Source organism: Nipponia nippon, unplaced genomic scaffold, assembly GCF_047370975.1.
Source record: "Nipponia nippon isolate SJK-2023a ecotype South Korea unplaced genomic scaffold, ASM4737097v1 scaffold_1, whole genome shotgun sequence".
Lineage (NCBI taxonomy): Eukaryota > Metazoa > Chordata > Aves > Pelecaniformes > Threskiornithidae > Nipponia > Nipponia nippon.
This window is the reverse complement of record NW_028262290.1, coordinates 40,052,117-40,064,633: the sequence shown is the minus strand read 5'-3', so window position 1 is coordinate 40,064,633 and position 12,517 is coordinate 40,052,117. Positions and strand designations below refer to the sequence as shown.

General features: G+C 43.1%; 1 protein-coding gene and 1 long non-coding RNA gene across 13 annotated transcripts in view; one reads left to right on the top strand and one right to left on the bottom strand.

Moving 5' to 3' along the window:
- Window positions 1–2,144, bottom strand: part of ASPH (aspartate beta-hydroxylase) — a 117,785-nt gene extending 115,641 nt beyond the window's left edge. For all 12 annotated transcript variants that reach the window (XM_087752574.1, XM_087752521.1, XM_087752529.1 and 9 more), the window contains exon 1: window positions 1,934–2,144. Coding sequence is in view for 11 of the 12 variants with exons in the window: in XM_087752521.1 (XP_087608647.1) it covers window positions 1,934–1,994 (61 nt within the window). In the remaining variant the exon portion in view is untranslated. The remainder of the gene's footprint in view (window positions 1–1,933) is intronic.
- A 116-nt stretch (window positions 2,145–2,260) lies between these two features.
- Window positions 2,261–12,517, top strand: part of LOC148057339 (uncharacterized) — a 49,794-nt gene continuing 39,537 nt past the window's right edge. The window contains exon 1 of the long non-coding RNA XR_015699467.1: window positions 2,261–2,371. This is a non-coding gene — a long non-coding RNA (uncharacterized LOC148057339). The remainder of the gene's footprint in view (window positions 2,372–12,517) is intronic.

Genomic DNA, 12,517 nt, shown 5'->3' with positions numbered 1-12,517 from the left:
CTTTTGAAAGTAAAAGGTGGAGTTCTATTTCTAAAAAATATTTAGTTCCACTTCTGACAGTTCAATGAATCTGAAAACACCTATAGAAACACTACAGTTAGAACTATTTCAGACTTGATCTATTTGTAAGATTACTGTCAATATTTTCTGATGTGGAAACCTAAAAGGAGATTACTACATTCAGATGCAGGCATTGTCTTCAGTGCACAGTTTTAGATGCACTGTCAACTTCAGTGATTTCAGAGCTATGAGCAATACTTTGGCAAAAAGCCGTGTCCTCTCCCATGAACTGCTGTGAAAGTTAATACATCATTATCAAGAACTGCCTCAAACTTGAGGTTTCCATACTTCACAGTCTCAATTACTGGCTGTCTCAAAATTATTTCCTCATCTCATTTTCACATCCCTCAACTGTGGAAGGCTTACTGGCTGCTGTGACATTTTCAAATGTTGACAAACCTTTAAAGTGATATTTAAAATATTAACAGAACCATGTTTAGTATTTGAAATTATACCGGGAATGCATGTTCTTAAAGCATTATCATTGAAAATCTGTATTGAGCATGCTTAATGCTGGATGATGACCATAGTACCTCCAGTCCGAGTAAAAAGTGTACTAGACTCTACAGCATAGGCCAGCAATTGAAAAAAAAGATTTAAAAAAAAAGAAAATAAAAGACAAGACCAAAACCACTTCTATGAACGCTGTAATATCATCTCTAAACTATTTTATGCTTAAGGATATGCAAAATCTTTTTCTCTCAATTCATCTTGCAATAGGTAAACTAATCCTATGTGGTTCATCCTTTAATTAACACTGTTCTCTATATTATTGCTATATTCAAAGAGGAACAACAGATATTATTTGAGTGCTGTCACCGCATTTCATTACTGGAGCTCTGTGCATGTCAAGCTCAAAACCAAAGAAGTTACAATGAGCAAACATTCAAAACTCTGATAAAAGCACTTCCTTTCTTTAGTGCAGCGTGCATGATTGCACAGTGCCTCCAGAAGTATATACTTATTTTCTCTTTCAAGCATGTTCTGCTATGCTTAAAAATGCTAGTGCATACAAAGCTTTCCCTAGCTAAATTGTCCACACATCGTAGTTTATGAACAGTCACATTTGCTGAGGTGTTCTTTATTGGAGGGGTGAGGGTAGGGATAGCTGTCTCAAAATTCCTTCTGCTTGCATTTTTCTGATATTATTCCTCCATGCTTCCATACTTACATAAACCATCAGGTTAGATGCTACATGATCTACAATAGATCTAATAATTTTAGACCAGTGTTGTTAAACGGGTCAGCCTAAGGAGATATTCCAACATTCAAGTTTGAACACACGAATAAGGACTTCACTAGCATCAGATTCGGGCATCCCGGTTCTACCCCCGGCTCCTGGAGGACAAGACCTGCGCGCACCTTCCCGGGATGCCTACAGATGTCGAGGCTCGCTCCGGGCAGGCGACCTACCCGTTGCTCACCCGAGCCCTCCTGGGGAAGCTTTCGAGGGTCGTCGCCCCCGCCCCCCCCGCCTAGGCCTGGCCACGCAACTTTCTCCTCCACGCGAACTCCCGAGAAGGGGAACGATGGGAATGCGAGGGACAGACCTCGGCCATCTCCTGTCCCCCCCGCCCCCCCAACTCCCGCGGCGCCAACGGAGCGCGGCCCCCGCAGGCCCACGCTGCGCGGCCGAGGGCCGGCAGGAGGGGAGGGAGGGCGGGGGAGGCGGCACCTCAGCCCGCCGGGAGGCGCAGGCGGAGAGCAAGGCGCAGCAACCCCTCGCTTCGCCCGGGGGCTCCGCGGCGAGCTGCGGCATCGGCACCGTCCCCTCCCCCAGCTCCGGGGCTCCGGCCGCCGCCCCGGGCCGCGGCAACCCCCGCTCCTTTCCCCCTCAGGCTGCGGCCCCGCTGCCCGCCGCGCCGCCGCTCACCTCTCCTGGAGCCGGGGCTGGGGCTGCCGCCAGCGCCTCTGGAGCCCTTGCGTGAGGCCATGGCAGCTCCTGTCAGGCAGCGTGGGGGGGGTGGCGGCGGCGCGCGCGCGGCGGGGCGGAGCCGGCAGGGCCGCGGCGAGACCGAGTCAGGAACCGCCGCCACCACCTGAGCGCCGCGTGCGGGAGCGCCCCGCGGCCACAGCGTCGCAGCGCCCGGCCGGCCCCGCCCTACCCACCCGCCCGCCGCCAGCCAATCGCCGAGCGCCCCCGCGAACGCCGCGGGGCGCCTCTCGGCTCCGATTGGCGGTGGCGCGTAAGGGGTGGGGCGGCGGTGTGCCGGGTGCGCGTGCCCGACACGCTCCCCGCCGCCGGCGCCTTTGAACGTGGCAACGCGGGAGCGAGCGGCGGCTTCTCGCGAGGGTTCGGCCGCGTGGGCGGGTGCGCGCCGGGCGGGGCCGGGGCCGGGGCCGGGGCCGGGGCCGGGGCCATCTGTGGGGCTGAGGGGCTGCGTCGTGGCGGGCGCTTTGGGATCTTCGCCAGCTGCTGCCGCCGCCGTCCTCCGTCGCCCGTCCCGTCCCGTCCCGTCCCGTCCCGTCCCGTCCCGTCCCGTCCCCTGCTCGCAAGGAACGGGGCTCGGCCCCTGAGCGGGAGAGGGGGGAGCGGAGGCGGCAAGGCGACGGAGAGGGGGCGGCCGCTGGCTGCCGGTGTGGGGTGGGGGGTTGTGCGGCCCCAGGGTCTTCCGGCTCGGTGAGGGAAACGAGAGCGGAAAGCGGGGTGGGGGGGTGCTGGGAGGTCCGTGTGCTCTCCCGTCGGGCGGCTGTCTGTCTGTCAGTCCGTCCCGTCGGCGCTCCGTGCTCGGTAGCGTCCGAGCCGGCGGCCGGGGGGGAGCCGGCAGCGATGCGGGTGGGCGAGGCCGGGCCCTCGGGCCGGGCCCGCGCGGCCCTCGCCCTGCCGGCGGTGGAAAGCTTGGTTAAGGAAAGCTGGCTGAGCGGGGGCTGGCTATTTCCACGGAGACTCTGCTTAAAGCATCCCGTCCTGTTCCTCAAACTGCCCTCCGCTGTGTTCAGGCGTTAATCACGCATCCAGTTAAATGCCGAAATCATGAGAAATAGCTTGTTAAGCCTTTCGGAGAGCGACTTTTCGACCAGCGTGGCAAAAGAGTTTGAAGTACGTTATGTCAACAGATGAATTCTCAAACGAGCTCTTTGAGGCTTTAAAAAGACTTAAAATAGCCTGTGACAAAATAAGCCTCTTTCACAGGAATTCAGGATGCTTCTTGTTACTCAGTCATTTGGATTGAGACTTACTTAAATAGCAATTTGGCATAACAGTAAAACTGAAACAAAAAAGCAAAACCCACATTTTGAGTCTTGACTCTAAATACAGTGTTTCAGGTCAAAATAAACAATTTTGGAAATTAGAGCATTTGCAAATGGATGTGTGGAGGGAGAAGGCTTTTCCCAAAACAAAGGTTGGCACTCTGTTTTGAACAGAGTAAGGCGATGAACCTAACCAGAAATAATAATTTACCGAAAAGCATTAATCAGTAATTTAGAATGAAATTTGAACTTAAGTGCTTAGTCAAGTAACAGGATGGCAGTGTGGGTACTTCAGCCGGTAGAGGTAAAAGCAACTAGTTTTGTGAATATCAAAACTACTACTTCTTGGTATCTCTCACATGAATTAATTGGTATCTAGTACAGTTGAGTAGCTGAACTTTTCACTTGGTTATGGCACTCTACCAAAGTCTTATTTTCACATGATGTGTAAGGACCTAATATTTTTGAGATGCTCTCCTTTTGTCTAGTGAGGCTGCAACTGGCAAACAAGTTCAGAAGTTGTTAGGGAGGAGCAGACGTACTCATGAGCATGTACAATTTATCACAGAAAAGCTAACAGGATGAATTATTAACATTTCATCAAATCTGAAGGTACAATGTAAGGAACAAATTGTCCTAAGGAAAGCAAGAAAAAATTACTAATCTGTAAGTGGGATTACTGGAAATATAATAATTAGTAGAAAATAACTGCCTGTGTGACTACATTCTTGCCAGTAGTAGTTACTGTGATGTAAAACAACAGCTTTTTGTGGTTAATGTGGTATATAGTTTCCTGAAGCTATACTATGGGAAGTGGCAGTTTGATAAGAAAAGAGGTATCAAGAACATTGAAGGAACCGGGTGAGCAGTGGCACTTAGAAGGATATTGGTAATGATTTACTGTGAACAAAATTTTTGACTGTAAATGGACTGTAAAATTCCTCACTTCTGTTTTCACTGGCACACAGTTGCCAGCATTTCATATTTGATGTATTCAGTACCTGCTTGTATGCTCTTCTGTCCAAGAAGACTCTCTTGCAGGCTTAAAATATACACACAGAGGTGCAAATGCTCATAGCAGTATCGTGTCTTTATGCTGATCAGTAGCCTTCTGCATGATCTTGTTATTCAGAGGTTTCTGTTGATCTCCTATAGCATCAGGAAGACTTTTTCCTCCCAGTCCACGGATAACTCTAAACTGAAGAAGAATGTTAGATAAGGGGCTATTGTCTTCTAGTGATCAGAGAATCTTTTTCTTATATTCCTGCCTGATATCTCTGATCACGTACATAAAATCTGATCATCATGCATGGTTTTTGGAGTAAGCAGCCTTTCAGATCAAGTTAGCAGAAAGCAGTAGGCCTGGTTTTCCTACTGGAATCACTTGAAGACAATTCAGGTACAGGCTATGTGATCCATATTGTGCCATTGAAGAAGCTTGGGACAGCTTGGTGTGTCTTATTCTAGAGACAGTAATGCCTAATTTGATTTAAACTTGCCAGGGTGACTGTTGCAGCAAATGATATGATGATCCCTTCTGATCTGAAATGTAATGAAAATTGAAGCAAAATTTTTAAATGTCATTTCGGGAAAGATGATGGAGAGAAAAGCAAACAATGTGGGTAGGTGAATGTGCATGGGAATGGCTTGTCATTTTTTAATCTGCTCAGTTGTTTTAGAGCTACATGTTTGGTACATTGGAAGGGTATGCAGTAATCCACAAGAAGATAAATATTGGTTTTGTCTGTAGGAGGAAGAGAAACAGGGCAGAACAAGAATGACAGTGAGAAAGGAGCAAGTTCATAAGGCAAAGAAGAAAAACCAGAAAAAACAGAAGGAATAAAAACAGAAGTTACATAATGAAGGCACGAGGTATGAGACAGAGCCCACAGCAGTCAGTTGGAGTCTTTCCACTTGGATCGGGCTTATTTAAAACAGAAAAGAAAAAATCCTCCCTCTTGGCAAGAATCACATTTTCCCCCACTCCAAACTGTCCTAATTGACTGCTTGTTCAGACTACAGCTGAACTAAATTCAAATTACACTGCATATCATAAATCGTTGTATTAGAAGAATGCCACCGATTAATGAGCCCTGCTTGGAAAATAAATGCATATTTTTACAGTGCATTTTGTTTCCATAAATACCTTTGCATTAATGCAGTCACAGCTGTTTCGCTGACCTGATTCATTCAATAGCACAGTGACTCTGCTATTTGACAGAAAGAAACACAGTCAAGGTGATAAGCAGAAGCAGCAATGAAACAATTACACGAGAAGAAGATTCAGTCTCTAGTCTCCTAATTTCTAAAAGAACTGTAAATATATGACCTGTCTGTAGCAGGGAGAAGAGATGCTGAGTCAAAGAGGCATTATTAATATGAAAGAATGAGTGACACCTGCTTAAAGCAACCATTAATAAAGCCCTATATTTTGGGCTGAATAAGCCATTTTAAATCCCCCTTCACCTGTGTCAAATTCAGTGCTGTGGTTTTCTGAGTTTAAGCTGTGTATTTTATTCACAAATTTATTTCTATTCACAGTTTTTATCTGAATTTGTCATAAAGTCATCTGTTATACTGCTAATAGGCCATGACATTTCTTGTATGAAAAAGTATAAAGAATAATTGAAGGCTAAGAGGGCTCAACCTTATTCTGTTCGTGTTCCTGAGCTATGTTATTCATATGTTGATCGTTCTAACTGAATTACAGCTGTCCATTTGATTATGTACATTTCTCATAAATAAGTGAGTTTCAGTTGATCATTAAGGGAAAGCCCATTCTCCAACCAGAAGATAAAAGTATTTTTGTGACTTAATACATTGCAATGAAAAGAGGTAGGGAATTCTCAGGATGTGTTAAAAAATAATATGTTAAACAACTCTCTGTCAGAGTCTGAGATTTTCGATAGAAAACTTCTGCATTTAGAATTTTAAGGTTTTTGATTGTCCAGATATTTTTTTTCAGGCATGGTGAGTGAATTGAGCACCTTACTAGCCAGTTGGAAAAGATGTTTCCACCAGCAGACTTTGTGTTTAAAAATGTGCCTTAGGTGAACTTAGGGCAAGGAGGGTGATGAACAGGTTTTGCTGTTTGTTTTCTGGATTATCAAGTTGACACTTGAACTGCTGATCAACTTTCTGGTTTCTAATGGGGTTACAGGCAGTACAGAGAATCAACATCCAGCCATTTGCATTTGTCAACCAAAATATTTGTCAGCTGCTTAAGGAAAAACAGATGTTTTGGGAAGAGAGGGAGAAAAGAGAAGGTAAAGAGTGCCTCAGTTATCCAGACCTAAACAACTGCGTTGACTGTGGTGGTGTTCCACTTACAGCTAGTTGAATCTGCAGCAAAGAAAGGTGTATTATTTGAGTTGGTTATTCTTAAGAAGCAATTCTCTCTGTCTTATTTATTTATTTATTTTAACAATACTTTTATGGCAGTGGACACCTGTTATTAGATTTGTGCATTCTTATATAAACTTAGAATGTTTTCTAAATAGTAGGTGATAGTGACAAATGGAAAGCAGCCATTTGTTGGAGAGGCATTCAGAAGGATGTAATTATCCAGAATATAAGCGACAGAAAGAACTTGAGCCAGGTGAAACATGTCCAGTTCAGGCAAAGCTAAAGTTGAGGTGAAGTTTGCTTTAAAATTGCTGAGGTAAAATGTAGGCTATCTCTTATAAAGTCTGGGTCAAAAGCTTGTTCTCCTTGCTCTCAGCTGATCTGTCTCCTTGCTCTCAGCTGATCTGTATCGGCCTCCCCATCAAGTAACTCAAATAGCATTTGGCCTTTGGATCTGTAGTATAGCCTGAGGGTCTGGGATTTGTTATAGCATTGCTTGGATTCTGCGGGTCTTACTGCAGATTTTGCCAGGTCTGATTTGCTAAATTGATCCCTGTGAGTGTAATTACAGCTGAGAATGTAGCGAACTTCTCAGAGCAAGATTTTGCATCTGGTGATTAGATTTTGCATAAACTGTGAAGATTATTTGGAATTTAAGTGAGGCCTTCTGTTATGTCACTATGCACCAGCACAGGAATGTGTGGATTTGTCTCCTACAGCGTGAGAGGCTCAGAAGAAAAGAGCAAACATTTCTCTGTGCACCTGTGACAGTTACTTGTAATGTGTATGCTTGGAAGGACAATCAGAAACTAGCCTTGAAAGATCTTTAAACTGGAAGTCATACCCTCCAAATGAATTGAGAGCAACTGATGGAGCTGAAATAGTGCAAAACACAGGTTGGCTACAGGTAAAGACTACAACAAACCAGGATCAATATTATTTCAATTATCTTGGGTAAAAATAAAATCCTCATAAGAATGGCAGCAAGACAACAAGGCTTAGTCAGCCATTCCCAGCACTTGCCATCATACCGGCTACTGAAATCAGCAAGAAGAACAAGAAGGAGAAGCTACTTTCTTGCCAGTGTGCTGCCTGTTCTTTTCCAGAGACTTAAATTTTTTAGCAAAAAGGGGAAAGCATCGAAATGGTCTCTAGCCTACAATTGCATTTGGTAAAACTGCTGTACAGGCTGCAGCAAAAGTATTAAATGAGCTGTCTGGATTGAAAAAATTGCTGCTCAGAAGTTCTAGAGGTTTTTATGGTTATTTAAAAAAAACCCAAACATGTATTGGTCATAAATTAGGATGTTCTTAAGCTTGGAGAATGTGCATATGTGAACAGAAATAGCAATGCAATTACTAGGTTGTCCTGGTGGATCATACTTTACTGTGAGTGATTTAGCAACTTTCCAGAATCAACCTGGAATATTGATATCAAATCAGCCACCTTCCATAGCTGTTTACCCCAAAAGCCATATCTGAACTAACCTTGCTTTTTACCTTCACATTTTCTAATATAATTTGTGAATTTTTCACATTAGAAAAGAAACCAAATTGTCCAAGGAGCAGCAGAATACACGATGCCTAATTTCCTGGAGATTTGTTTCCTTGGTCTCCCAAACCTCTCTCCGACTTCTGCTTCACTAGCCCCTCACCTTCCACTCAATATTGTGATCCATCCCCATGGGATGTTCAGATAACGTGTACTGTCTGGTTAGTGTAGAGCAGTAAGGTGGCATGCTCTGGCATGGTTGGCCAGCACATACTTGCTGATTAGTCATCCTGTTGGCAAATTAAAGAACTGAGTCCTCTTTAATGAACTTTGTATCTTCAATTATAAATAAATACCACTCAAGTTTATTTAACATATGAAATGTACTGCAGCCTTCAGAGACTTACATACTGAATCATTCCAGTAATAAAATAGAGAAGCTTCACATAGTTGCTTTCAGTTTTTAAAATACTTTCAATACAGCTACAGGAAATAGGTAAACAATAGGTAGTATTGTTAAAAAAAAAAACCACTATTAAGTGCTAGAGCTTTTCCTATAGGAGGCCTTTTCAGTGCAGAGCGCTTGCTTAGGGATCCCTTGCAGCGAGTTTCAGTCTCACTGTAGTGGAGGGGCAAGGCAGAAAATAAGATGAGTAGTATTCTTTTCAAAATTACAAATTTCAGTAAACCAGAACTGATCAGATGCCAGAACTCACTCATGCTCGTATCTTTGCAAGTCATTCTGGAGACATATCCTGCAACACGAGCTCGCACACCTCCTGAGACTTTTTCCCAGCCTCTGGAGACTACTTCTGCCAAGGATAAACATCACACAGATGTGACTTCTTAGTACAGAGACAAATTCTTGGATGTATCAGCTAGTGCTAGCATTTCCAGGACCCTCACCTGTTCCTTCATTTTACAAGGTGAAAGGATATAACTTGAGGTTGCTGTTTTCATGAAGTAAACTTTATTTCTATTTCTCTCTAAGCCTATTTCACTTTTCAGTGGTACATGTAGCAGTTGAAGAAATGTAATTTTATCAGAGGATCTTGGCACACTCTCTACCTGATATTCATTAGGCAAGTGAATTTCAGAGTTAAAGTGTTCTGTGTTTTGTTCATTAATCTTTGGAGCTTGATGATATGAGGTAGGATGTGGACAGATCTGAGTGGAGTTGGCCTAAAACTCACTGTATTTCATGACTCCTTTGAGACAGATAGTGAACGTTCTCCTGCATGTTTTCTATCTGGTTAGATTTTTGTGCATGACTGTAAATAGTGTATTTGAATACTTCTTCTTTAAGTTGTGGATTTTTAAAGTGTTCGGCAATAAGCATTTTCTGCCAGCTGCATGCTTCCAGTAGCTCTGCTTCGATTTCCCACAGGTATGTCTTTCCCTCCTACTGGAGCAGAACACTTTCAAGAGTGGTTCATTTTACCATTTGTTTAAATAACCCTTCGTTTTTTGCTGGTTTTGTTTTTTTAATTCTTCTGTGTAGTTCACTGTAATAGTTTCAGAAATTTCTATTAAAAAAAAAATGCTGGACTGATAAGATTTATACCTGGTTGCACTTACTGACAAGTAAAGCCCAATTTCTTGCCAAACTTTTCAAATTGAAAGAGCAATTGCTTCATTTATTTGAAGTAGCTAGGCATAGTAACTCTTGTTTAGGTGCAGCCTAACTTAAGAAAACACTTGGTTGTAGTGAACATTCAGTGCAGCAGTATGTACACTTACTGTATTATTAATCTTCTCCCCCCGCTCCGTGAGGGGATGGGGATACATATTTGGTAATCGAAAGGATAAAGTCTGTGACATAGAAATGTGTGATTTCTTTTGCTTGATGTGACACAGCAAAAGCAGGTGGAGCAGGCGCCTCTTTCCCAGAAAAAAGGTGCTTTATTTATCTATTTTTCTCTGTAATAGTATTTCCAGAGAGGACATTTTTGGCCCCTGTTGAAATCTGCAAGCTGGAAGCAATGTCTTTGACTAAATGCATGTAATTAATATTTGCTGTGATCAGATATGTAAATATAAAAAAATATTATGGGTGTGTGTATTAAGCAGTCTGAACTGGGCAGGAACAAAGGCTAAGTCCAAAAGCCAACCGAGGTGAGGAGTGGGAGCCAGAGGTGTTGGATTTGAATGGAATGGGAACAGGAAGCCAGAATACACGTGTGTGTTAAGAGTCTGTTTGCAGAAGGTCTTTGTGGGGCGTTGAGTTGCCAGCTGTCAGTTCCATCTGGCAGGTATAAGCAAGCATCTTCCTCTGGGGAGCAGGTAGTAATAATTCACCTTACAATTTGAGTATCCTGCAGGTGTGGTGGTCATGACAGTGTATCCTGTGGATTGAGGAGAGACTTTCTTTGCAGTGGAAGTGCGCCGTCATCCTGACAAAAAGTTTTCTGTTGTGTGGATATAGAAAATCAGTTGTATTGAAGGGTTGTCATTCACTGTTAATGACTCATATGACTGTGAACTTCAAGGCTGCTCCTTTTTTCATCCAATTAGTCAAGCTGGTCAAGTTTAAGACTAAATCCAGGAAGGCTGACATTTAAAAAAGGACTTTAAGCAGAATCTACCAACATTGCACATGCTAAAGTTACTCATTTTTGAGGGCCTTCAGCTTCCCTTCCCTCACTTTGTGTGGAATGGAGGCAGGGTGCCAAGTTCTGTATATTATACAGTCAAGAATGGGAGACTGACATTCAAAGCGTGAGCGGGTCCCAGCTCCACAAGCTGGCAGATGCCTGTCATTTGTCTGACATCTGATTTTCTATATCAAGATTAAAGTTATTGTTTCTCATCAGTTAAGATGCTGATTTCATTGCCTATATGTTAAATTTTATAATAAGCACTGGTGTACTTTCTTCCATGCTCTCCTTTCTTCTTCACATCCCACCTTAAAACTCTTTTGCCCACAAAAAAAATTTAAGCCATGGTGAGGACTGGTGCACTGTAATTAATAGGATGGTACTGTTTCCTAGTACTGCTTGACCGTCCGTATGTGGCCCTCTAGGCTGCCTTACAGTATGAGTTCCTTGGGGCAGGAGCCCATCTTTTATTGTGATTGTATAGTTCCTGTTGTTCTTAGGTGCTACAGCACTATGAGAGAGAAATAACTGAATGGAGTATTGCCAGTGACAGAATCTGGCCTGTGTTCTTGCTTCTCTGTTTCCTACATGAAATGCATAAGCATGGTTCGTGTAATGGCTCCAAAATAGTATCGAGTGGCACGTAGAGCTGGATCATACCAACTGAAACTTTCTTGGTTTCAGTAAAACCTTACTGATTTACCTCTGTAAAGTCTCTGGCCACAGCTTTGTAGCCTTCAAATTATGTTAGCTGTTTTGGAATGTACTCTTCTGTGGAGTCTAGGAGAAAACTACCATTAAATCTTCCTGTAGGGTAAAGACTTACAATTCTCATGCTTTTTCATCAAAGTTCTTCCCATGTGTTGCTCTAATGCAAACTCAAACAAACTCATTTGTTAGTGGTAAAATTTCCACTGACTTCCATTTGCGAAGTCATTCTTTATATTTCTGATTTTATCAGGCCATTACTTCCTTTGTAATAAGCTGTTTTACAAATTGTGCCGTTATCTGTTGCCAATAGGTAAAAAGTGAAGTTATGAAGGTCCAGTTACACTGCACTGTGAGACTTAAATGCAGATGTACAGGAAGATGGTAATATGAACCTACACCACCTATCACAACACATTAACTGAACTAGTCAAGTGTTAAGCCTAATGTTGAAAAGAAGATATCTTATTTCAAGAACCTGTTTGCTTTACTCATGACTGGGTACTAAAATGGCATGAATGTTAATTTAGAAAAACAGCCCGTGAACCTTTTGCATGCTGGTAGATTTTGAACAAAGTATTTTATTAATGGAAAGGTGTTTGGACTTTGGGGTGGAGCAGAGAAGGATGGGGATGCAGGGAACAAATAGGCAAGGAAAGGTGATAAGAGTAGAGTTAGGGCATTTTATATGCTTGGGTGTGTGAACATGATCCAAACAAAATTTTATTTGCTCAAACCCAAATATACATTACTAAATTGATTTAACTGTTCTTAATTGCTTTTTTACAAAATCTAAGGGTAAACTGGGCATCATGTGGAAGTTACCAGAAGAATACAATGTAGCAGAGAGTTCCTAACTCCAAGAACTTGCTCTGCATGCAGAGGACAGGTGGTAAGAACTAAGAAAAAAAGTAGAAGATACCCACACCTGAGATTAATGTTATGCTAGCAAACACGGTGCGTCCAGCAGGATCTCGGGGGAAAATTGGTTGTTGTTTGAAAGGGGAAAATACTGAGACATTAAAGGGAGTATGGGAGCCAAAGAAGTAGCATCTGACAAGTTCACATGCAGTGAAGCTGAGGAGAAACTTAGATTAATGGCACTGTGCTTAGTCAATCCAAAC